Source organism: Nematostella vectensis, chromosome 4 (assembly GCF_932526225.1).
Source record: "Nematostella vectensis chromosome 4, jaNemVect1.1, whole genome shotgun sequence".
In the NCBI taxonomy this organism is placed as follows: Eukaryota; Metazoa; Cnidaria; class Anthozoa; order Actiniaria; family Edwardsiidae; genus Nematostella; species Nematostella vectensis.
Genome location: NC_064037.1, coordinates 1,239,896 through 1,265,310, shown reverse-complemented (window position 1 = coordinate 1,265,310; position 25,415 = coordinate 1,239,896). Strand labels below are relative to the sequence as shown.

Here is a 25,415-nt window from a genome sequence, read left to right as displayed (position 1 = left end):
CCACAAAGAGACGTATGAAAAAATTCAAAAGATGCTTTCAAACATGCCTTCAAAATGCCCTTAGAATAATAGTGCCAGAGTTGAAAGGTGCATTTAACTTTACAAGAATGCTACGCCGACGCAGATTTATGCCATATATTTCCGCAGGCTAATATTTTTTCTTTAGATTGAAAAACCCGCCACTAACTCAAACCCTAACTTTCGGCTAAACCCCACGGTAATTTTCTTACAATGTATTTGGTCAGTTTGAGTTGAACTAATCTCTATAAAATCGACAAATTACTCGACGATAAAGGTAGATATATTAAAGACGACGACAGATTTCCTTGAGCCTTGACCAAGATAGTCTGCTTAGCAGCCGCTTTTAGTGGTACACACGCCTTTTTTGCAAAGCAGACTATAACTAAGACTTTCTAGGGTTCGTTGTCGCCGCTTGAGAGAAAAACATAAAATGTCAAATTATCGCGAGTTATTTTGGTTGTATTACATGAGGCTTATTAGATATGATAAAAAGCTTTTTTTAATTATATATTATAATATTTATAGAATGCACAAAAAACTGCTATTCGACAAATTTTCGGATAGTGTCGCGAGACGCAAATAATGTTTTTACGTCTCGCGCCACCATTCTGATGTAAATAAGCTTGTAACAATCCACCTTCTTCAGTCTGCCCCGAAGAAGTCTTATTAAAGACGAAAATTATTTGGCAGAGTCGAATACCAGTTTTTGGTGCATTGTATTTATTCTGGTCTATTTATTCTTTTGTATTTATTATAACATTTACAGAATACTCCATAATATATAAATAAATACAAAAAGCACAAATTGTCGTGTTCGTGAATCAGAAGAATAAATACAATACACAAAAAACTGGTAGTCAACTCTGCCACATTTTCGTCTTTAATAAGACTTTTCAGGGCAAACTGAAGAAGTCTTATTAAAGACGAAGATTTGGCATAGTCGATTACCAGTTTTTGGTGTACCATAATATATAAAAATATCACATATAAACCAATATTTTGTTATACAAAATGGAAGGGTGGGTGACCTTTGGCCTACACATAGTTCCGGGGGGGATTCGATAAAAACAGAAGGGGCTGATCGTCGAGTATATTGTAGTCTAACTCAATTTTAACCAAAAGGGGGGGTAACACTTTGGGTGTAGTCAACGGAAACTCTTACTCCTAAGAGATAGCAAATTGGGTGTGGTCGAAGTAATTTTAACCCTAGAGATAGCAGAATCGAAAAAAAAAAAAAACCGTTAAACACCCCCTAAGGAATATCAGTTGGTCTAATTTTTTACCCTAAGAGATCCCACAAACCTTAAGGGATAGCAGTTGGTCTAGATTTGATAGCCTAAGAGATCCCACAAACCTTAAGGGATAGCAGTTGGTCTAGATTTGATAGCCTAAGAGATCCCACAAACCTTAAGGGATAGCAGTTGGTCTAGATTTGACAGCCTAAGAGATCCCACAAACCTTAAGGGATAGCAGTTGGTCTAGATTTGATAGCCTAAGAGATCCCACAAACCTTAAGGGATAGCAGTTGGTCTAGATTTGATAGCCTAAGAGATCCCACAAACTTAAGGGATAGCAGTTGGTCTAGATTTGATACCCTAAGAGATCCCACAAACCTTAAGGGATAACAGTTGGTCTAGATTTGATAGCCTAAGAGATCCCACAAACCTTAAGGGATAGCAGTTGGTCTAGATTTGATAGCCTAAGAGATCCCACAAACCTTAAGGGATAGCAGTTGGTCTAGATTTGACAGCCTAAGAGATCCCACAAACCTTAAGGGATAGCAGTTGGTCTAGATTTGATACCCTAAGAGATCCCACAAACCTTAAGGGATAACAGTTGGTCTAGATTTGATAGCCTAAGAGATCCCACAAACCTTAAGGGATAGCAGTTGGTCTAGATTTGATAGCCTAAGAGATCCCACAAACCTTAAGGGATAGCAGTTGGTCTAGATTTGACAGCCTAAGAGATCCCACAAACCTTAAGGGATAGCAGTTGGTCTAGATTTGATACCCTAAGAGATCCCACAAACCTTAAGGGATAGCAGTTGGTCTAGATTTGATAGCCTAAACATTGGACAATCACCTGCGTCTACTTTTCTGGAGAGTCCCCCCCCCGGGATTTAGCTCAAATAAATAGACAGTTATAACCATAAGCCAGAAAGCTATTGAGGGAGCTAGGGGGGGGGGGGGGCATTCCCCTAAGAAGAAACATATCGTCCGCTTTTAGTCATGCACTGTCACAGGATGTGAAAGCAGTTTTAGCATTTGCAATGCGTTTTTTTTACTTAAATAAGTCCTATGAATACGTATGGAGCTCTTTTTCTTGTTTAGCAAGGCTCAGCGGAGAATCTCCCGACACCATCCTGCAGGGCGATCTGAACTTCGTCTCTCTTATGTGTTCCCAGTGGCTTATTCCAGCCACAAATATGGTAATCCTCGTCCCACTCCTCCACCTGCTCCACGGTCTGGGGCATGGGCGAGAAGTGAGTTTCCGGTAGAAACAGCACCGCCACACCAGCAGCAAGACCAAGAACCCCGAATATCACCATGGGAACGGTGTTATCCACGTCTGGGAGCTCCCCCTGTAACAATCGATCCATTTAGATACTACCAGAAATGTCTGTTGAATAGTTTTAGTTACAGTAAATGATCTAATAAACACCCCCTATCTAGAGAACGCCTCCTATCTAATGAACGCCCCCCCCCCCTAAAGTTTGTTATGAACGCCCCACACCCTCCCTCCCAGCATAAAAAAACGACAGGAATTTCGGTGATATAAATCAAATTAATTAATCTTTGTTTGGCTTCTACTGGGTGTAATGTCAAGAAATGCTTGCTATGCAGGTTATAATTTAACGTGATCCTGACTGAGACTAAAACCCCACTGCACTTGTTATATTTTCATCGTTTGTAAAGAACGCCCAGGGCGTTTGTAAGATCATTTATGGTACATGAAATATTTACTGAGCGGGGGGCACAGGCAAGGGTTCAAATGAAAAAAGCATTTGTTGATTCCTCAAAAAATAAAATGACCCAGTTATTAGAGTGTACCCCACCCCCACCCAGGTAAGCGCTTGGACTTATCGATCATATTTTCTGGAACTTTTTGTATTACAACAGTGGATTAAGCCCATCTAAGCGTTTCAGTGCTGCTTCTCAATTTACAGAGAAAAGGCTCTCTGCCGTGGGGAATGAACAAAGGATAGTTTTCTCACCATAAGAACGAAGTAGGGAGCAACGATACCACCGACCCTGGCCATCGTGGAAGCAACTCCAAGACCAATATTCCTGCACACATACACAAACAAACAAATTAGTAATGTCCCTTGTCATCATGGAAGCAACTCCAAGACCGATATTCCTGCACACATACACAAACAAACAAATTAGTAATGACCCTGGTCATCATGGAAGCAACTCCAAGACCGATATTCGTGCACACACACAAACACAAATTAGTAATGACCCTGGCCATCATGGAAGCAGCCCCAACACCGATATAACAACAAACAAACAAACAAACAAAAAAAGTATGAGATAAAGCTGCTTTTGTCGGATGTATCACCCAGTGGCTGACTTTGCCTCTGTAAAATTTTAATTCTGGTTACAGACCTGCAGTTACCTTATAATGGAGGGGTAAACAAACTGAGTGCTCGGCATACAGTTACCTTATAATGGAGGGGTAAACAAACTGAGTGCTTGACATACAGTTAACTTATAATGGAGGGGTAAACACACTGAGTGCTCGGCATACAGTTACCTTATAATGGAGGAGTAAACACACTGAGTGCTCAGCATACAGTTAACTTATAATGGAGGGGTAAACAAACTGAGTGCTTGACATACAGTTAACTTATAATGGAGGGGTAAACAAACTGAGTGCTTGACATACAGTTACCTTATAATGGTGGGGTAAACACACTGAGTGCTTGGCATGCAGTTACCTTATAATGGTGGGGTAAACAAACTGAGTGCTTGACATACAGTTACCTTATAATGGAGGGGTAAACAAACTGAGTGCTCGGCATACAGTTACCTTATAATGGTGGGGTAAACACACTGAGTCCACAGCATACAGTTACCTTATAATGGTGGGGTAAACAAACTGAGTGCTTGGCATACAGTTAACTTATAATGGAGGGGTAAACACACTGATTGCTTGACATACAGTTACCTTATAATGGTGGGGTAAACAAACTGAGTGCTTGGCATACAGTTACCTTATAATGGAGGGGTAAACAAACTGAGTCCACAGCATACAGTTACCTTATAATGGAGGGGTAAACAAACTGAGTGCTTGACATACAGTTAACTTATAATGGAGGGGTAAACAAACTGAGTGCTTGACATACAGTTACCTTATAATGGTGGGGTAAACACACTGAGTGCTTGGCATGCAGTTACCTTATAATGGTGGGGTAAACAAACTGAGTGCTTGGCATACAGTTACCTTATAATGGTGGGGTAAACAAACTGAGTGCTCAGCATACAGTTACCTTATAATGGTGGGGTAAACACACTGAGTCCACAGCATACAGTTACCTTATAATGGAGGGGTAAACAAACTGAGTGCTTGGCATACAGTTACCTTATAATGGTGGGGTAAACAAATTAAGTCCACGGCATACAGTTACCTTATAATGGAGGGGTAAACAAACTGAGTGCTCGGCATACAGTTACCTTATAATGGTGGGGTAAACACACTGAGTCCACAGCATACAGTTACCTTATAATGGTGGGGTAAACAAACTGAGTGCTTGGCATACAGTTAACTTATAATGGAGGGGTAAACACACTGAGTGCTTGACATACAGTTACCTTATAATGGTGGGGTAAACAAACTGAGTGCTTGGCATACAGTTACCTTATAATGGAGGGGTAAACAAACTGAGTCCACAGCATACAGTTACCTTATAATGGAGGGGTAAACAAACTGAGTGCTTGACATACAGTTAACTTATAATGGAGGGGTAAACAAACTGAGTGCTTGACATACAGTTACCTTATAATGGTGGGGTAAACACACTGAGTGCTTGGCATGCAGTTACCTTATAATGGTGGGGTAAACAAACTGAGTGCTTGGCATACAGTTACCTTATAATGGTGGGGTAAACAAACTGAGTGCTCAGCATACAGTTACCTTATAATGGAGGGGTAAACAAACTGAGTGCTCGGCATACAGTTACCTTATAATGGTGGGGTAAACAAACTGAGTGCTTGGCATACAGTTACCTTATAATGGAGGGGTAAACAAACTGAGTCCACAGCATACAGTTACCTTATAATAAAGGGGTAAACAAACTGAGTGCTCAGCATACAGTTACCTTATAATGGTGGGGTAAACACACTGAGTCCACAGCATACAGTTACCTTATAATGGTGGGGTAAACAAACTGAGTGCTTGGCATACAGTTAACTTATAATGGAGGGGTAAACACACTGAGTGCTTGACATACAGTTACCTTATAATGGTTGGGTAAACAAACTGAGTGCTTGGCATACAGTTACCTTATAATGGAGGGGTAAACAAACTGAGTCCACAGCATACAGTTACCTTATAATGGTGGGGTAAACAAATTAAGTCCACAGCATACAGTTACCTTATAATGGAGGGGTAAACAAACTGAGTGCTCGGCATACAGTTACCTTATAATGGTGGGGTAAACAAACTGAGTGCTCAGCATACAGTTACCTTATAATGGTGGGGTAAACAAACTGAGTGCTCGGCATACAGTTACCTTATAATGGTGGGGTAAACAAACTGAGTGCTCGGCATACAGTTATCTTATAATGGTGGGGTAAACAAACTGAGTGCTTGACATACAGTTACCTTATAATGGAGGGGTAAACAAACTGAGTGCTTGGCATACAGTTACCTTATAATGGAGGGGTAAACAAACTGAGTCCACAGCTTACAGTTACCTTATAATGGTGGGGTAAACAAACTGAGTGCTTGACATACAGTTACCTTATAATGGAGGGGTAAACAAACTGAGTGCTCGGCATACAGTTACCTTATAATGGAGGGGTAAACAAACTGAGTCCACAGCTTACAGTTACCTTATAATGGTGGGGTAAACAAACTGAGTGCTCGGCATACAGTTACCTTATAATGGTGGGGTAAACAAACTGAGTGCTTGGCATACAGTTACCTTATAATGGTGGGGTAAACAAATTAAGTCCACGGCATACAGTTACCTTATAATGGTGGGGTAAACAAACTGAGTGCTCGGCATACAGTTACCTTATAATGGTGGGGTAAACACACTGAGTCCACAGCATACAGTTACCTTATAATGGTGGGGTAAACAAATTAAGTCCACAGCATACAGTTACCTCATAATGGAGGGGTAAACAAACTGAGTGCTCGGCATACAGTTACCTTATAATGGTGGGGTAAACACACTGAGTGCTTGGCATACAGTTACCTTATAATGGTGGGGTAAACAAACTGAGTCCACAGCATACAGTTACCTTATAATGGTGGGGTAAACAAACTGAGTGCTCGGCATACAGTTACCTTATAATGGTGGGGTAAACAAACTGAGTGCTTGGCATACAGTTACCTTATAATGGTGGGGTAAACACACTGAGTCCACAGCATACAGTTACCTTATAATGGAGGGGTAAACAAACTGAGTGCTTGACATACAGTTACCTCATAATGGAGGGGTAAACAAACTGAGTGCTTGACATACAGTTACCTCATAATGGAGGGGTAAACAAACTGAGTGCTTGGCATACAGTTACCTTATAATGGTGGGGTAAACACACTGAGTCCACAGCATACAGTTACCTTATAATGGTGGGGTAAACAAACTGAGTGCTTGACATACAGTTACCTCATAATGGAGGGGTAAACAAACTGAGTGCTCGGCATACAGTTACCTTATAATGGTGGGGTAAACACACTGAGTCCACAGCATACAGTTACCTTATAATGGAGGGGTAAACAAATTAAGTCCACAGCATACAGTAACCTTATAATGGTGGGGTAAACAAACTGAGTGCTCAGCATACAGTTACCTTATAATGGTGGGGTAAACAAACTGAGTGCTCAGCATACAGTTACCTTATAATGGTGGGGTAAACAAACTGAGTGCTCGGCATACAGTTACCTTATAATGGTGGGGTAAACAAATTAAGTCCACAGCATACAGTTACCTTATAATGGTGGGGTAAACAAACTGAGTGCTCGGCATACAGTTACCTTATAATGGTGGGGTAAACAAACTGAGTGCTTGGCATACAGTTACCTTATAATGGTGGGGTAAACACACTGAGTCCACAGCATACAGTTACCTTATAATGGAGGGGTAAACAAACTGAGTGCTTGACATACAGTTACCTCATAATGGAGGGGTAAACAAACTGAGTGCTTGACATACAGTTACCTCATAATGGAGGGGTAAACAAACTGAGTGCTTGGCATACAGTTACCTTATAATGGTGGGGTAAACACACTGAGTCCACAGCATACAGTTACCTTATAATGGTGGGGTAAACAAACTGAGTGCTTGACATACAGTTACCTCATAATGGAGGGGTAAACAAACTGAGTGCTCGGCATACAGTTACCTTATAATGGTGGGGTAAACAAACTGAGTGCTTGGCATACAGTTACCTTATAATGGTGGGGTAAACACACTGAGTCCACAGCATACAGTTACCTTATAATGGTGGGGTAAACAAACTGAGTGCTTGACATACAGTTACCTCATAATGGAGGGGTAAACAAACTGAGTGCTCGGCATACAGTTACCTTATAATGGTGGGGTAAACAAATTAAGTCCACAGCATACAGTTACCTTATAATGGTGGGGTAAACAAACTGAGTGCTCGGCATACAGTTACCTTATAATGGAGGGGTAAACACACTGAGTGCTTGACATACAGTTAACTTATAATGGAGGGGTAAACAAATTAAGTCCACAGCATACAGTTACCTTATAATGGAGGGGTAAACAAACTGAGTGCTTGACATACAGTTAACTTATAATGGAGGGGTAAACAAACTGAGTGCTCGGCATACAGTTACCTTATAATGGAGGGGTAAACAAACTGAGTGCTTGGCATACAGTTACCTTATAATGGAGGGGTAAACAAACTGAGTGCTTGGCATACAGTTACCTTATAATGGTGGGGTAAACAAACTGAGTGCTCGGCATACAGTTACCTTATAATGGAGGGGTAAACACACTGAGTCCACAGCATACAGTTACCTTATAATGGTGGGGTAAACAAACTGAGTGCTCGGCATACAGTTACCTTATAATGGTGGGGTAAACAAACTGAGTGCTTGGCATACAGTTACCTTATAATGGTGGGGTAAACAAATTAAGTCCACGGCATACAGTTACCTTATAATGGTGGGGTAAACAAACTGAGTGCTCGGCATACAGTTACCTTATAATGGTGGGGTACAGCTCCACGGTGAACACGTACGACGTCATAAAATTGTTACTGACAGAGACTTTACCGATCATAGCGAGTGTGGTGATGGCAGCGACTGGAAAATAAAAAACTGGTAAATAGTGAACTACATTTCAGGTTCAGTGGAAGCCCTTTTGATCTCAAACTACTATTCACTGATAGTTTCAGGCACACAGGGCTTCCTGAGAGATTTGTGCAGTTATAAGTATCATATGGGAAAAATGAAAACAAGTATGGTATTTGTTGATCCTTCAATAAGAAGTCATGCTTTTTGGCGGCCCAGTTGAGGAAGTTTGAAGCGAGGGATAGGCCAAATGGAAGGTAATATTGAGAGAGGTGGTATACCTGCCAACTCTTCCATTTTTTTAATCAAATCTCCCAGTCTCCTGGTTTAACTTTAAATCTCCCGGTTTATGACAAAATTTTAATCAGTCGAGTTGTTTTTGAAGTAGAAGTCGATTTATCCACAAAGTTCTGCAATTCTTATACTGTACTGTAGTTTGTATCCAACTTATGAAGTTTTCAGGTTTTTGGATCTAAATAATCAATGAGCCTTTCGCAGTTGTTTCTTGTAGACCACAGGACTACCACAAATCCTGAAATACTTGCAAATGCTTGGAGAGAAGTTTTAGGCGCTCTGTGATCAGGATATGATGGAATTAAAACGCTGCCCTCTCAAAAAGTAGTTCAAATTGATCTTTAGTCCAGTCAATCTATTGTTTTACAAAAATTGCAACACAAGTAATTTCGCTCTAAAATGACAGAGTAGTATGTCCTTATTAACTTCCCAAAAGTTTTTCAAACATCTCGAAAATTTATATCAAAGCTGTTTTCAATTTACCACAGGGTACCCATTTATCATATGTTATCAAATAAATGTGAACTGAGATTGTACAGTCGTTATATTGATTGAATATATCCCTTAACCCCTCCCCAACCCCCTTAAAAATCTCCCGGTTTTATAAGTCTGGGGTTTGGTTTGGTTTGGGGTTTGAATGAGGTGGGGATGAAAGCTTTTACATTTTGGGAGCTCTGGAATGAAAAACCATAGAAGTTTTCAGCAAATTCTTGGAACTCTTCTACTTACTGTGAGTTTTAGGAAATGCCAGTACCAGCATGCACGCTGTACCACCGATGATTTCGAACGCTGCATATGGCACTCGACGACCATATCTGAAAAAATAAACAACATAAGATATGTGTTCTAAGTGTACGGAAATATTACAAACAACCAGAAATACAATAGACCGGAGTGAAGCAGAGCAATGCGAGAGAGGGATCACAGGTGGCCCAGTGTTGGCGTGTCAGCGTATGGGGCCAAAATATTTGACTTGTTGAACGTATGTGAGCTTACTAGAAGCTTTCTTAATACATATGTAATAGGATTTTAAATGTGAAGCACTATTGAGCTTTAGGAAATGGCCCTATATTAATCAAGTTTATCTTATTTTTATTTCATGCTTGGCATCACATGGCACGGTCTGGGTAATACCCAAAACAATGAGAGACCTGGCAATTAGATCACGTCACTGTTTGGGTGGCAAACTAGCTCAGGCTTTTAGTGGCAAAAATAACACCAACAAAAAGCCACTTATTCAGCCGGAATTTTTTTCATTTTCCTTCTTTTCAGAAGGGGTTTAGTTTCATTTAAATATTGTTTTTTATTTCCTCGTTCTTTGGTGTGACAGGCTTAGTCAATTCTGTTTGTTTGTTTCATTATTTTGTTTTGAATTTACCACCAAGAGAGGTCACATTGAGGCCCCTATTGAGGCTGCATCAATCTTCTTGCCTTTCGTCCTCAATAAGAGCCTGCATAACCATTGTCCAATAAGGAGTAAGTATGCAGCTGCTTTGTCTCCTATTATCTTTGTTCACAAAGGAGTTCTTTTGTCTCTATTCTTCTCGTTCTTTGTGTCGAGGTGCGGATATTGTTCATTTGCCCAATCAATTGCAGCTTGTAAGAGCTGCGTACTGACCCCCAATAAGACAAGAGCATGAAACCTACTGTCCAATCAGGGACCAGACAATGTCCAATAAGCAAAAAGGATGAAACCTACCGTCCAATAAGGAACCAGCAGATGAGTGCCCCAGGAATCTCTATGATGCACATGATGAAGAAGTTAAGATACATGTTTCCACCAAGATTCTTAACATTCAGATTAAGGCCGAAGAAGACAACAGCGTTTACAAACCTGAAGAAGAAAGGAACCAAATTTTATACAGGAAGAAAAATTCAACAAAATCTCTCAAACTTTCTTTTCCCTTCTAAGAAAGCCTCCTGTACACCAATACTGTGAAAGTAATGACCATCCCTTACCAATTAAAGCCCATAATCAGGGTCCTTTTTCTCAGTTTTTGTGTGCGAAGTAAATCCAAGAAGCCATATTTTTGGGTCATATCCTTACGTAGCTCTGCCGTTTTTACTACTTGGATGACGTGATGGAGGTGGGCGGGGTCTACTGACACTTGGTTTTTTGAGGCAAAGTCCATAAGAAGTTTATGTGCTTCATCTAGACGATTCTGTGCAATTAGCCATCGAGGAGTTTCAGGAATAACCCTGTAGGTGTGAATGAGATGTCAACAAACATGCACAATTTATTTTTCAGGATTGTAATGCCTGACACAGTTTGTTTGACACAAAGTGCTTGATACAAAACTGTGTCAAATTCAAGCATTTTTAGTGTCCCTTGCTGGGGCAGTTGGCAGAGAATGGCTCTGTAAACAACTTCAATCTAAGCTGTGTTCTGTAGTCAGACATGAGTCAATAAATGGTAAATAATAAATGGAAGTACAAAATAGTGGGTTTCATCATTTGTCTTTACATCCTCAGTGTTGTCTTAAGACTATGATAAACCATCATATCTTAGCCATATTCTCTCTCTTTTTCAGTTAAATCTAATACTAACTTACCCCCAAAACAAAACCAAAGGTGCAGCAGGTAGAGAAACAGCTAATAGTAGATACTGGTAATCCCGTATGAGGTATGCCAACAGAGAAAGCATATCAAACCCAAGGCTGACAAAGATGTTGGTGAGAAAGCCAACAGCAGTACGGTGATTGATGGAAATGAGTTCCATGCAGAAGACATAACGGACAAGCAAGCAGCCTGCATTAGCCATCCCAGTGACAAAGCGGAGGAGGATGAAGAGGGAAAGACAGTTGGAGAAACCTGATGTTGTTCCACACACTGCCTAGGGTAAGCAATTCAGCACATTATTTCTCTATAAAACGTGGGTGATTGGGTTTGTACAAGGGCTATTTCCCAGACAGACAAAACAAACAGATAAAAAAAGGTGAATGGGGATTTAAGGAAAAAGAGATGGAGAGAGAGACATACCTGTCAACTCTCAAATATGCAGTTGCCCAGAATGCCGGCCACCCAGGGCTGTCTGATAGACAGGCAATTCACATAAGGTTGGACAGAGGTATAAACAGGCAGACGCCTTACCAGAAGAGCTATACTGATGAAGACACCAATTCTTCTTCCAAATCTATCAGAAACAGCACTAAACACTAAAGAACCGACCAGCAGGCCAGCCATATACATCGCCTGAGTTAAGGCTTTTAGGTGGGCACGGTTACAGATCAAATCCCACTGCAAGTGAAAGGGAAATATGGGTAAATCATAAAATGCAGATTAGCATTAGTACTGTGACCAATGATGTGAAATGAGCATATCTGAAACATCTTTCTTTGATTACAGTTAGACCTAAGAAACCAAGCCTTCACATGTTTTTACTGCCAGTTAGTAGTGTGACATCTAATTTCTCCCCCTCCCACCCCACCCCACCTACTAGCTCTCTCTACGCTAAGGGTGGGGGTGGGGGACTCTCTAGAAAAGTAGGGTGATCGTCATATCTTTTAGGGTATAAAATTTGCGACCAACTGCCATCCCTTAGGGGGTATTGAAGGATTTTTCCGATTTTGTTATCTCTTAAGGTATAAAATTTGAAATTTTATACCTTAAATTGAAATTTTTTTAGGGGGCGGTTAACATCTTTTTTTCCGTTTCCCCTCTCTATTAGGTTTAAAAATTCCGTCGACCACACCCAATTTACCAGACCGAAAGTGTGTTAAAAACCAATTTTGGGGATGACAACCCCTGTCTGTTTTTATCGGGGTACCCCCTAGGTCTCTATGCCATTGGTCCATGCAATGGATTTCATCCCAAAGGATTTCCATGTTTACAAAAATTTCTTATGTAGCTAAGGTTTTTAAGCTAAAATTTGAGCTGTGACTACAGTTTCACAACACATTTGCCTACATGTATGTGTAAAAAATTTTGACATTTGAGGGAGGGTAGGCACAAGGAACGGTGGACAGGGAGACACAGCAGGCGGATGTGTGTGTGTTTGTGTGTTCCTAAATATGTATCAAACAGGTGGGAGGGGGGGTCACACCGAAAAAAGAGACAGTGGTGATTGTCTGCAAATTGATTTTAACCCTGAGGGAGGGCACCTAAGGTGTGGTCAACAAAAATTCTCAGAATTTCGCTGCCCCTGTGCACACCCAGTCACTATCTCTAGCTATGCTCTTTCTTTTCTCCCCTTCCCTCCCCCCTTCCTGCTCCCTTCCTGCTCCCTTCCTGGTTCATTAGTGGATTTAAGATTTACTATGGCGGAGGGACGGCGACGGCACGACGCGCTAAAAAAAATGTGGTAGTGTGCGCTGACATCTTGCATGTGCGCCATCCTCGACTCTCCGCCCTCGTGAATCTTAAGGTCCCTAATATCTTACCAGTGTGACAGCGCTCGTAAACCCGCCATGATATGTGTAACTGGACCAATTAGCATCTTACCCGTGTGACAGCACTCGTAAACCCGCCATGGTATGTGTAACTGGTGCAATTAGCATCTTACCTGTGTGACAGCACTCGTAAACCCGCCATGGTATGTGTAACTGGTGCAATTAGCATCTTACCTGTGTGACAGCGCTCGTAAACCCGCCATGGTATGCGTAACTGGTGCATTTAGCATATTACCCGTGTGACAGCACTCGTAAACCCGCCATGGTATGCGTAACTGGTGCATTTAGCATCTTACCCGTGTGACAGCACTCGTAAACCCGCCATGGTATGTGTAACTGGACCAATTAGCATCTTACCCGTGTGACAGCACTCGTAAACCCGCCATGGTATGTGTAACTGGACCAATTAGCAGCTTACCTGTGTGACAGCACTCGTAAACCCGCCATGGTATGTGTAACTGTAGCAATTAGCATCTTACCCGTGTGACAGCGCTCGTAAACCCGCCATGATATGTGTAACTGGACCAATTAGCATCTTACCCGTGTGACAGCACTCGTAAACCCGCCATGGTATGCGTAACTGGTGCATTTAGCATCTTACCCGTGTGACAGCACTCGTAAACCCGCCATGGTATGTGTAACTGGGCCAATTAGCATCTTACCCGTGTGACAGCACTCGTAAACCCGCCATGGTATGCGTAACTGGTGCATTTAGCATCTTACCCGTGTGACAGCACTCGTAAACCCGCCATGGTATGTCCAACTGGACCAATTAGCATCTTACCCGTGTGACAGCGCTCGTAAACCCGCCATGATATGTGTAACTGGTGCATTTAGCATCTTACCCGTGTGACAGCGCTCGTAAACCCGCCATGATATGTGTAACTGGTGCATTTAGCATCTTACCCGTGTGACAGCGCTCGTAAACCCGCCATGATATGTGTAACTGGACCAATTAGCATCTTACCCGTGTGACAGCGCTCGTAAACCCGCCATGATATGTGTAACTGGTGCAATTAGCATCTTACCCGTGTGACAGCGCTCGTAAACCCACCATTGTATGTGTGACTGTAGCAATTAGCATCTTACCCGTGTGACAGCGCTCGTAAACCCGCCATGGTATGTGTAACTGGTGCAATTAGCATCTTACCCGTGTGACAGCGCTCGTAAACCCGCCATGATATGTGTAACTGGACCAATTAGCATCTTACCCGTGTGACAGCACTCGTAAACCCGCCATGGTATGTGTAACTGGTGCAATTAGCATCTTACCTGTGTGACAGCACTCGTAAACCCGCCATGGTATGTGTAACTGGTGCAATTAGCATCTTACCTGTGTGACAGCTCTCGTAAACCCGCCATGGTATGCGTAACTGGTGCATTTAGCATATTACCCGTGTGACAGCACTCGTAAACCCGCCATGGTATGCGTAACTGGTGCATTTAGCATCTTACCCGTGTGACAGCACTCGTAAACCCGCCATGGTATGTGTAACTGGACCAATTAGCATCTTACCCGTGTGACAGCACTCGTAAACCCGCCATGGTATGTGTAACTGGACCAATTAGCAGCTTACCTGTGTGACAGCACTCGTAAACCCGCCATGGTATGTGTAACTGTAGCAATTAGCATCTTACCCGTGTGACAGCGCTCGTAAACCCGCCATGATATGTGTAACTGGACCAATTAGCATCTTACCCGTGTGACAGCACTCGTAAACCCGCCATGGTATGCGTAACTGGTGCATTTAGCATCTTACCCGTGTGACAGCACTCGTAAACCCGCCATGGTATGTGTAACTGGACCAATTAGCATCTTACCCGTGTGACAGCACTCGTAAACCCGCCATGGTATGCGTAACTGGTGCATTTAGCATCTTACCCGTGTGACAGCACTCGTAAACCCGCCATGGTATGTCCAACTGGACCAATTAGCATCTTACCCGTGTGACAGCGCTCGTAAACCCGCCATGATATGTGTAACTGGTGCATTTAGCATCTTACCCGTGTGACAGCGCTCGTAAACCCGCCATGATATGTGTAACTGGTGCATTTAGCATCTTACCCGTGTGACAGCGCTCGTAAACCCGCCATGATATGTGTAACTGGACCAATTAGCATCTTACCCGTGTGACAGCGCTCGTAAACCCGCCATGATATGTGTAACTGGTGCAATTAGCATCTTACCCGTGTGACAGCGCTTGTAAACCCACCATTGTATGTGTGACTGTAGCAATTAGCATCTTACCCGTGTGACAGCGCTCGTAAACCCGCCATGGTATGTGTAACTGGTGCAATTAGCATCTTACCCGTGTGACAGCGCTTGTAAACCCGCCATGGTATGTGTAACTGTAGCAATTAGCATCTTACCCGTGTGACAGCACTCGTAAACCCGCCATGGTATGTGTAACTGTAGCAATTAGCATCTTACCCGTGTGACAGCGCTCGTAAACCCGCCATGGTATGTGTAACTGTAGCAATTAGCATCTTACCCGTGTGACAGCGCTCGTAAACCCGCCATGGTATGTGTAACTGTAGCAATTAGCATCTTACCCGTGTGACAGCGCTCGTAAACCCGCCATGGTATGTGTAACTGTAGCAATTAGCATCTTACCTGTGTGACTGCACTCGTAAACTCGCCATGATATGTGTAACTGGTGCAATTAGCACAACACTGGTCTGGGGGACACGAGCTGTTCATGCCATTCTCCTCATATTTTATGCACTCATATCCAGGCGTAGCACCGTAAAACACTTGGACAAGGTTCTGCGCCCCTGCTGGAAGGGACAGATAGTACATGAAGGCGAATAAGCCCACTTGATATCTGCCAAAACCGCCGGCCAGTCGTGTGAGATCGTCGAAATCGTACTCTTTCTGAGGTTTTGTTTGATTTTTAGGAGATTCCTCATCTTTCACCATTAACTTCTCCGCCATCTTATCAGAGTAGCTTACCGTTTAGGAAGGAAAAAAAAAAGAGAAATGTTTCAGGGGATAAAAATGGATGTGTCGCTTTGTCCAGATTATTATCTTCAGATTTTGGTCACCCTGTGTTGTTGTTCAAAAGCACTCTGGGTAATCTTAATATTACAATGTCTTCTCGAGATGTTATGTCGCGAAAGTTTGACAGAGATGATGGGAAAAATAAGAAATCCAAGACCCTGCTGGAACAACTGATAGTACAGTACAGCTATTATTTACAGACCCATCCAATTCTGACAAAATCAATTACCAGGTATTAAAAGTAAAAATGGCAAAAGAGCATTCATCCTTTTAACTTATAGTTCTTTTAATGGCGTAGTATATTTCATTTAACAAAATCATTACCCCAGTTTTCTTGCAATTGTTTAAATTTAAAAGGTTGTAAGAGATTTTGCGGACGCTTTGGTCAAGTGTTCGCAAAACACTTTGGTCTTTGATATATTATATCCTTGTATTGGGATGCCTGTGGTTAATTGTTTTGCAACTTTTATCTAAGTGCCATCACTTCAGGATTAGGGCAACTAGTGTCTCAACTTGCAGCTAAGCGTGCAACAGGCCAGAATATCAACTACCGTGCAATTGCTGCATTCTCAGGATTTGGGTAAGTAAAACTAGCTGAGGGTGCACCAGAAGTTGTGAAAGGGAGGAGGCGAGCAATGGAGGATTCTGATTTTAACAAGGGATACCAGAAATTCAGGGGAGGTGGGGGGGGGGGATGTGGGCAAATAGCCCTACCCAACCCCTTTGGGGAGATCTACCCTGCTCCCATAGCTGTCAACAAGATTTTGGACCTCATCACAAGCTCCAGATATTTCTCGTCCTGTGACGCTCAGCCAACAAGCCTTGTCGCAGCATTTGGCTGAGCATCACCCCAATGAGAGAAGTCTGGAGGCTCTGGTACCCAGGGTAATCACAAGCCTTACTTTTGTGAGAATGTTCACATTCTCTGTATTCACCCACATTGCCTCTCTTGGGTTTTTTCACATATTTACTATATTTCACCCGATTTAACAAGATTTCTGTCCAAGTTTGGTTGACAGCTATGCACTCCATAGGAGATGCAACTTTTCTGCCCTTTTTCTTATTTTACTTTTACGTGTTGGGTAGACAAAGGGGGGTTTTAGCATCTGAACCACATAAAATTCTGAGATATAGACAGTTTATGTTAGGGCACACACTCTTGTAAACTTACTCTCAGGTAGTAGGAATCTAAGAGTAGCTCAAGGATTGGCCTTCAAAACCAGCAGAAATTGAAATTCAGGTAGAACTTGCATAAACTGCACTAGAATTGCTGCTTGCTATATGAGAAATATGTTATACATGAGGTGATTTTACAAAATAGGGAGATTTTCACTTAGGTTTACTGTATTCAATAAAGTAAATTTATGATTATTGTCCCTTTTTTGGTTGTACCATCTGTTTATCAAGTACTTACTTTATCAGTGTTTACCATTGGGTTACCACTATCCTCTCCATGTGCTTTCCAGATTCCTTGTAACTGGTCCATTGGTGCACTACTTCTACAACTACCTGGAGCAGTTTGTTCCTAGAGGTGTACCATTTAGCAAAGCCAAAAAGCTCTTTATCGACAGGCTGATATTCTCACCTCCATTTTACTTGCTGTTTTTCTACATTGTAGCAATATTTGAGGTACGTCTGCCTGTAGAGATGCTCTTCATTTAACCCTGTTCACTTGTTTGAAAGAAAATCGAACATAGACCTAGCATTGTTAGAAACACAGAACTGGTACATACATAGCTATTATCTCACCCACATTACAGTAGGTGGGTGTCACAAGATTTTGGACCTCATCACAAGCCTATTTTTGTGAGAATGTTCATACATTCTCTGTATTCACCCACACTCGTTTTTTTTTTCACACATTTACTGTATTTCACAAGATTTCTATCCAAGTTGGGTTGACAGCTATGCAGTTAACAGATGATTATAATGATGCATGTATAAAATAAACCTCACTTCAAAGGAGAGCTTGGAGCAGGGGAATGTGAAAAGGTTCATGCTATGGAATAACTATGTTTGAAAACATCATAAATTTCTTTATGGTTTTGTCTCATACTTGGCCAAGGAATTAAAATACAAGCTTTTTAGCAGAGAAATAGGCCAACAACAAGAAACATAACACCATTTGAGTCTAAAGTCTGATCAACTAGTTTAAAAAAAAGGCATAACTATTTTATTTTTTTCAAGGGCAAATCAAATAAAGAGGCAATCGCTCGGATAAAAGCAAACTACTGGGGAGCTCTGAAAATGAGCCTCAAGGTCTGGCCACTTGTGCAGTTCGTCAACTTCACCTACATTCCTGTTCAGGTGATAATCTGTACAAAATAAGATGTCAATGTTTTAGGGAAGGAAAGATGATCCAGATTTTCAGATTGCTATTGACAGTAAATATAATTAGTATGTTTTCTAAAAAAAAAATAAAAAAAAATTATTCAACTAGGATGTTTACACCCTTTGTTCATCTGCAAAATTTAATTTGCAATTATTTTTTTCCATACCAATCATTTTACTTCTTCTGCTTTCAGTATCGTGTGTTGTTTGCAAATTTGGTGGCACTTTTCTGGAGCATTTATCTCTCAACAAAGACCAGTGTAGTTTCAAAGACAGCAGAATAGCGGACAGACAGTCCATACTAGCATTACAGGAGAAAGAATGTGGCACCATTGTACTATAGCAAGAAATGGATTAATAGTATATGTCCATAGACATAGCATGTAGGTGGTGCTTCTCCCTTAAGAACATTCTTTGGTTTGAATAGCTTATCATAGTGTAGCAGTTTTTACAGACTCAAAGAAAAACTTCCAGGATAAAAAAATAATAATTGAGGCACTTCGGTTAGCCTGCATTGCTATAAATATGCTATTACAGTTATTATTATTATCTGCTGATGTGGGTAATAATAGCTGCAAACTAATCATAAGATTATATCATAGCATATTTTTCTGGATGTGACACAGGCTACACTTCCCTGTGCAAGAAATGTTTTTCATTTATTGGAGATATTCAATTGTATTTTAATATAACATACATCCTTTGCACATTGTATCACATCAGTATTTTTGAATGAACCTTTTAAAAAAATATTACATCTAACCTTTTGATTATTTTCTGTATTAGCTAGTACAAGTAATATACAATAAATAATTACATTATATTCATAACTATCTGTCATCGTCCATTTCTTCCTCATCAACTTCTTCATCAGGAGCACACTGAAACAACAAGGAATATAGTCTAACATGATTATCCAAACATCAAACAGCAAGGAATATAGTCTAACATAATTATCCAAACATCAAACAACAAGGAATATAGTCTAACATAATTATCCAAACATCAAACAAAAAGGAATATAGTCTAACATAATTATCCAAACATCAAACAACAAGGAATATAGTCTAACATAATTATCTAAACATCAAACAACAAGGAATATAGTCTAACATAATTATCTAAACATCAAACAACAAGGAATATAGTCTAACATAATTATCCAAACATCAAACAACAAGAAATATAGTCTAACAAAACAGTGTGTTACAAATTGCAATATCCAGTTAAGTTCATCAAGTATTATCTGATAGAACATGGGTAAAGCCAATGAGCATCAAACGCTTCACTGCTTAAATACGTAAGAAATTTTATGGAGCTTGTTTTGATATAGATTGCAAAATTCGAGAATCAAATTTTTTTTTCTGATAAAATACATATGTGAATTGTTTAAAAGGGTATTACCAGGTACTCAACAAAACAGATCTGGGCTTCCTCGTTGATGATCATGTACTGAAGCGATAGGAAGCCTCTCTCGTCCATTCGGATTGAAATTTTGGCTGACAGCTGGAGAGCCTTGGTTGAAGGCTTGAGCAAATTTATCTTGTACCTGGGAAAAATGGTCACAAAAATCTTGTATAATAGTTGAAACAAGTACTGTTAGGCCACAAGAAATATTCATTTCGGTTGCAGTATCTTCCTTGGGAACATGCGGGCGGGTTGTTTTTTTTTATGTTTTTTTTTATTTCTTCAGATCTCAAAATTTGGTTGTTTGGAAGAAATTTATTCATTCAATCATAGGCACTAGTTACACATTTTAGTGCAGTCAAATGGTTTCCAAAGCACAACATTTGATGTATAGTGTGATTGGATGTTTATATTTTGCCATTTCTTGTTATCGAAGAGCACAAAACTCAAAATTCACATGGTTCTAGAGGTTTCACAGAGAAAGAATTAAAAACCTGCTAGCCCCTCCCTCTCCATGCCCCCCCCCCCCCAGATCAAGTGGGAGGTAATCAAGGATAGCAAAAGGCAGGGGGAAATGGGAAATTGAAAACAATGTCTTCTTGGACTCTTTGCTAATACACTGAACAACGTTTCTGAGTATGCCAAAGGAGCAGAAACCTCTTGATTGTACACACCTGTTGGTCTGGGTTTGTTCACACTCAAAGGACTCCACCATGTCTGATTCCTTTGGGAAGTCTGACTAAAACCGAATATCATAATATTTTTGGTATTTCAACTCTTAGATAAGGACTGCTGAGAAATGGCAATTATGCACTAATTCACAGGATCTGGAGGTAAAGGGGTTAATCCTAGTTAATATATAAAAGGGGGTGGCAAATCAAGGGGGGAAGTATTACATGATTATATGTCCAACCAATGGTGTATGCAATGGTGCAATGTAAACCTCCCTGCCCCGCCACCCTGCTTCAGACATAAATGTCAGGTGTTTCAGATATGTGTTAGCCCTTGAGCCATTAACAGCTTACCATGAGGAGAGGGTATTCTCCACCTCCCCCCCCCCCTCCCCTTTTTCCTTCAAACATAAATGTCAGGTCTTGGGGATATAAGTGTTAACCCTAGAGCCAGCTGTAGCCAATCTTGACGTGAGGTATTTTAGTTGGGTAGGCTCCCCCCTTTTCCTTCAAACATAAATGTCAGGTTTTGGAGATGGTGTTGTTTACATACATGAGTACTGCCAGCATGCCCAAATGTGGAGAGTCTAAAATATGGGCTGTCAGGAGACATTAGTATCTGTAAAACTTCACTGGTCATATCCAACTCATTGAATGCTTCTCTCAAACACTCAGACTACAAGGTAAGGAAACACAGGAAATGTAGTCAGTTTTGGTAACTGGATTGTGTGGTGGCCTTAAAGGGCTAAGAAAGCTAAAACACAGGAAAAAGTAGGTAGGAGAACAATCATCTAATTTTCACCTTCATTATAATTTTGTTTAGGACATTAGAACTACTGAAGTCAAAGTCAAGAGTTTCATCTGGTTCCTGGGTTTGGATACTGCAGTCTGTCAGAACTCCACCCTCCTCTAGCCTGACAAACCAAAGCAACAAGTTATGCCATTGTTGGTGGTTATGATGCTCAATCATGGGAGTAATGTTGGTGGTTATGATGCTCAATCATGGGAGTATTGTTGGTGGTTATAATGCTCAATCATGGGAGTATTGTTGGTGGTTATGATGCTCAATCATGGGAGTATTGTTGGTGGTTATTATGCTCAATCATGGGAGTATTGTTGGTGGTTATGATGCTCAATCATGGGAGTATTGTTGGTGGTTATGACACTCAATCATGGGAGTATTGTTGGTGGTTATGATGCTCAATCATGGGAGTATTGTTGGTGGTTATGACACTCAATCATGGGAGTATTGTTGGTGGTTGTGATGCTCAATCATGGGAGTATTGTTGGTGGTTATGACACTCAATCATGGGAGTATTGTTGGTGGTTATGATGCTCAATCATGGGAGTATTGTTGGTGGTTATGGTTATCATGGGAGTATTGTTGGTGGTTATGATGCTCAATCATGGGAGTATTGTTGGTGGTTATGGTTATCATGGGAGTATTGTTGGTGGTTATGGTTATCATGGGAGTATTGTTGGTGGTTAACAACCGGGTGCGCCGTTGGTGGTTATGATGGAAATGTTTGATGTTGGTGTTGGTAATGATGGTTATGGCTATGATAGCAAGCCCGTAGACAGGATTTTGAGAGGGGTGGTTCGTTTTTCCATTTGAGCGGACCAAATTTCCAGTATACCCCTCTCCTTGCTTTATTTACATTAGGCAATCATTAGGCATTAGGCAATATTATTTTATATATATTTTTGTTTACTCTGAGGGGACCTTCAAGCCAGGTGGGGGGGGGGTTCGTCCGAAACCCCCCGAACCCCCCCTGGCTACGGGCCTGGATAGAAATGTTGTGGACTATGTTGGTGGTGATGGTGGTTATGTTTATGGTTTTGATAAAAAGTCAAGCTGCAAATATCAGGCACGTAGCCAGGGTGATGCACTAACATTGATAATGGGAAAAGATTTAAAGATCCCTTAATAAGAAAATGAGCCTAGGTTGTTGGCGGTTGATGGAGTACACATGCACCCGGGTGCACCCCCTAGCACCCCCTTTACAATTGGTTAGAACTTGAGAATGTGAACTAGGCTAAAGGATCCATTTAGTGTCATCACCACCTTGAATTGCAAGTAAACGATTCAATACTTACATCAAAATCAAAGGGTTTCCATAACCCTTATATGGTGTCATCACCACCTTGAATTGCAAGTAAACGATTCAATACTTACATCAAAATCAAAGGGTTTCCATAACCCTTATATGGTGTCATCACCACCTTGAATTGCAAGTAAACGATTCAATACTTACATCAAAATCAAAGGGTTTCCATAACCCTTATATGGTGTCATCACCACCTTGAATTGCAAGTAAACGATCCAATACTTACATCAAAATCAAAGGGTTTCCATAACCCTTATATGGTGTCATCACCACCTTGAATTGCAAGTAAACGATTCAATACTTACATCAAAATCAAAGGGTTTCCATAACCCTTATATGGTGTCATCACCACCTTGAATTGCAAGTAAACGATTCAATACTTACATCAAAATCAAAGGGTTTCCATAACCCTTATATGGTGTCATCACCACCTTGAATTGCAAGTAAACGATCCAATACTTACATCAAAATCAAAGGGTTTCCATAACCCTTATATGGTGTCATCACCACCTTGAATTGCAAGTAAACGATTCAATACTTACATCAAAATCAAAGGGTTTCCATAACCCTTATATGGTGTCATCACCACCTTGAATTGCAAGTAAACGATTCAATACTTACATCAAAATCAAAGGGTTTCCATAACCCTTATATGGTGTCATCACCACCTTGAATTGCAAGTAAACGATTCAATACTTACATCAAAATCAAAGGGTTTCCATAACCCTTATATGGTGTCATCACCACCTTGAATTGCAAGTAAACGATCCAATACTTACATCAAAATCAAAGGGTTTCCATAACCCTTATATGGTGTCATCACCACCTTGAATTGCAAGTAAACGATTCAATACTTACATCAAAATCAAAGGGTTTCCATAACCCTTATATGGTGTCATCACCACCTTGAATTGCAAGTAAACGATTCAATACTTACATCAAAATCAAAGGGTTTCCATAACCCTTATATGGTGTCATCACCACCTTGAATTGCAAGTAAACGATCCAATACTTACATCAAAATCAAAGGGTTTCCATAACCCTTATATGGTGTCATCACCACCTTGAATTGCAAGTAAACGATTCAATACTTACATCAAAATCAAAGGGTTTCCATAACCCTTATATGGTGTCATCACCACCTTGAATTGCAAGTAAACGATTCAATACTTACATCAAAATCAAAGGGTTTCCATAACCCTTATATGGTGTCATCACCACCTTGAATTGCAAGTAAACGATCCAATACTTACATCAAAATCAAAGGGTTTCCATAACCCTTATATGGTGTCATCACCACCTTGAATTGCAAGTAAACGATTCAATACTTACATCAAAATCAAAGGGTTTCCATAACCCTTATATGGTGTCATCACCACCTTGAATTGCAAGTAAACGATTCAATACTTACATCAAAATCAAAGGGTTTCCATAACCCTTATAGCACATTTTCAAAGCTGTGGTAGAACTAGAGTCTTTAGATAAACCAAAGATGTTCAAGCACTCCTGCAATAAATTGCATCCTCTTAAAAATCACTGACACCTGAGTTTTGTTGTAGGATATAAACTAATAAAATATGTTAAAAACTAATATAATGCACCAAAAACTGGTGTTCGACTCTGAAAGATGAAAATTTGGCAGAGTTGAATACTAGTTGAATACGAGTTGAATGATCTTGGTGCATTGTATCTATTTTTCTGATTTATGATCACAACTATTTGGGCCTTTTGTATTAAAAAAAAACTAATAAAATATATACTTAGACAGAGGGCACAATTTTCCTTATTTCCTCAGTTAAGTTTGTGGTTTTCTTTAAAGACATGTGGGAATGCTTGTTACACAGGCAACGGGGAACATAAAATTTAACACACAAACTATTCAACCTGAGGTGGACTTGTTACCAACCAAAAGCACATTCAAGTTGACTCGAAAAGTTGCACTTTCTTCCTTGAAGATGTACTCCTGGAATATGTCGGACTGGATGAAGGCATTGGCTTGCAGACACTTGGCATCTTCAACAGTCACTTTAATACCATTGGAACTGACAAAACAGGTGGCACTCTGGAAAAGAAATGCCAGAGAATGTATGATCTTCCTGGAAACCTGATTGTTTAGGGATAAGGCTTGAATTTACTATTTTAAAAAGGGGAAAAAATTGGGGTTTGGTTCAGCCACCCACCCTTCCTTTTTCTCAGCTCCTGACTCCTCCTATTTGAGAGTTTTTCAGAGTCATTCAGAGTGAGAAGCGAGCACTGAACGAGTGAGAACAATAATGAAATGAGCGGACAAACATTGTAATTAATGGAAGTAGTTCTACTTTTGATATCATGTCTTAGATATAAACACTAATTGCTTGATAACAGTATAATTACCTCTTTAAAGTGCACCGCTTTGAGTAGAGTAGTCATATTTCTAGCGTTATCGAGTTTTGCCACCAAAATGTATTCACTGTCATCTTCGTTGCTTTGTGGCGTTAGTCGAGACATACCAAACGAAAAACTTAACCACTCCTATAGATTATCAGTGTAACACTAGCCCTTTTATATTTCTTGTACTTTTGCCTGAACACACCCCATCATTTTTCAAAAAGATTCGATAAACATTTCCAATATTTCCCTCTCTGTTTGGAAATTCCCGCTCATCCTGCCCGGCCTGGGAAATTGGGGACAAGCAAAAGTGCTACTATCACGAAATCGG

The 25,415-nt window shown here is 40.6% G+C and overlaps 3 protein-coding genes across 5 annotated transcripts; 1 reads left to right on the top strand and 2 right to left on the bottom strand.

Annotated features, from left to right (window-relative positions):
- Nucleotides 1-502: 502 nt before the first annotated feature.
- Nucleotides 503-16,259, bottom strand: LOC5503945 (organic cation transporter protein). Its single transcript, XM_048726378.1, has 9 exons — nucleotides 15,814-16,259; nucleotides 11,902-12,048; nucleotides 11,364-11,644; nucleotides 10,771-11,010; nucleotides 10,511-10,645; nucleotides 9,541-9,626; nucleotides 8,427-8,529; nucleotides 3,236-3,308; nucleotides 503-2,602 (listed from the first exon to the last, which is right to left on the bottom strand). Exons 1-9 carry the CDS (start codon nucleotides 16,132-16,134, stop codon nucleotides 2,348-2,350), a joined length of 1,641 nt encoding a protein of 546 aa, XP_048582335.1. The 5' UTR covers nucleotides 16,135-16,259; the 3' UTR covers nucleotides 503-2,347.
- On the top strand, nucleotides 16,260-19,361 carry LOC5503951 (peroxisomal membrane protein 2). 2 transcript variants are annotated; one of them, XR_007307521.1, is made up of 6 exons: nucleotides 16,260-16,432; nucleotides 16,676-16,780; nucleotides 17,667-17,829; nucleotides 18,388-18,507; nucleotides 18,726-18,902; nucleotides 18,969-19,361. XR_007307521.1 is itself a non-coding variant. In XM_032372212.2 (5 exons), exons 1-5 carry the CDS (start codon nucleotides 16,290-16,292, stop codon nucleotides 18,813-18,815), a joined length of 621 nt encoding a protein of 206 aa, XP_032228103.1. In that variant the 5' UTR covers nucleotides 16,260-16,289; the 3' UTR covers nucleotides 18,816-19,361. The 2 variants fall into 2 exon arrangements, 1 of the variants encoding a protein (XP_032228103.1); XM_032372212.2 differs by having other exon boundaries at nucleotides 18,726-19,361.
- On the bottom strand, nucleotides 19,172-25,398 carry LOC5499076 (cell cycle checkpoint protein RAD1). 2 transcript variants are annotated; one of them, XM_048726379.1, is made up of 8 exons: nucleotides 25,091-25,398; nucleotides 24,624-24,779; nucleotides 24,129-24,223; nucleotides 21,412-21,523; nucleotides 21,163-21,285; nucleotides 20,611-20,677; nucleotides 19,936-20,108; nucleotides 19,172-19,412 (listed from the first exon to the last, which is right to left on the bottom strand). In XM_048726379.1, the coding sequence occupies exons 1-8, from the start codon at nucleotides 25,202-25,204 to the stop codon at nucleotides 19,362-19,364; spliced, it is 891 nt and encodes a 296-aa protein (XP_048582336.1). In that variant the 5' UTR covers nucleotides 25,205-25,398; the 3' UTR covers nucleotides 19,172-19,361. The 2 variants fall into 2 exon arrangements, with proteins under 2 accessions (XP_048582336.1, XP_048582337.1); XM_048726380.1 differs by having other exon boundaries at nucleotides 19,936-20,080; nucleotides 20,613-20,677; nucleotides 25,091-25,397.
- Between the last annotated feature and the right edge of the window lie 17 nt (nucleotides 25,399-25,415).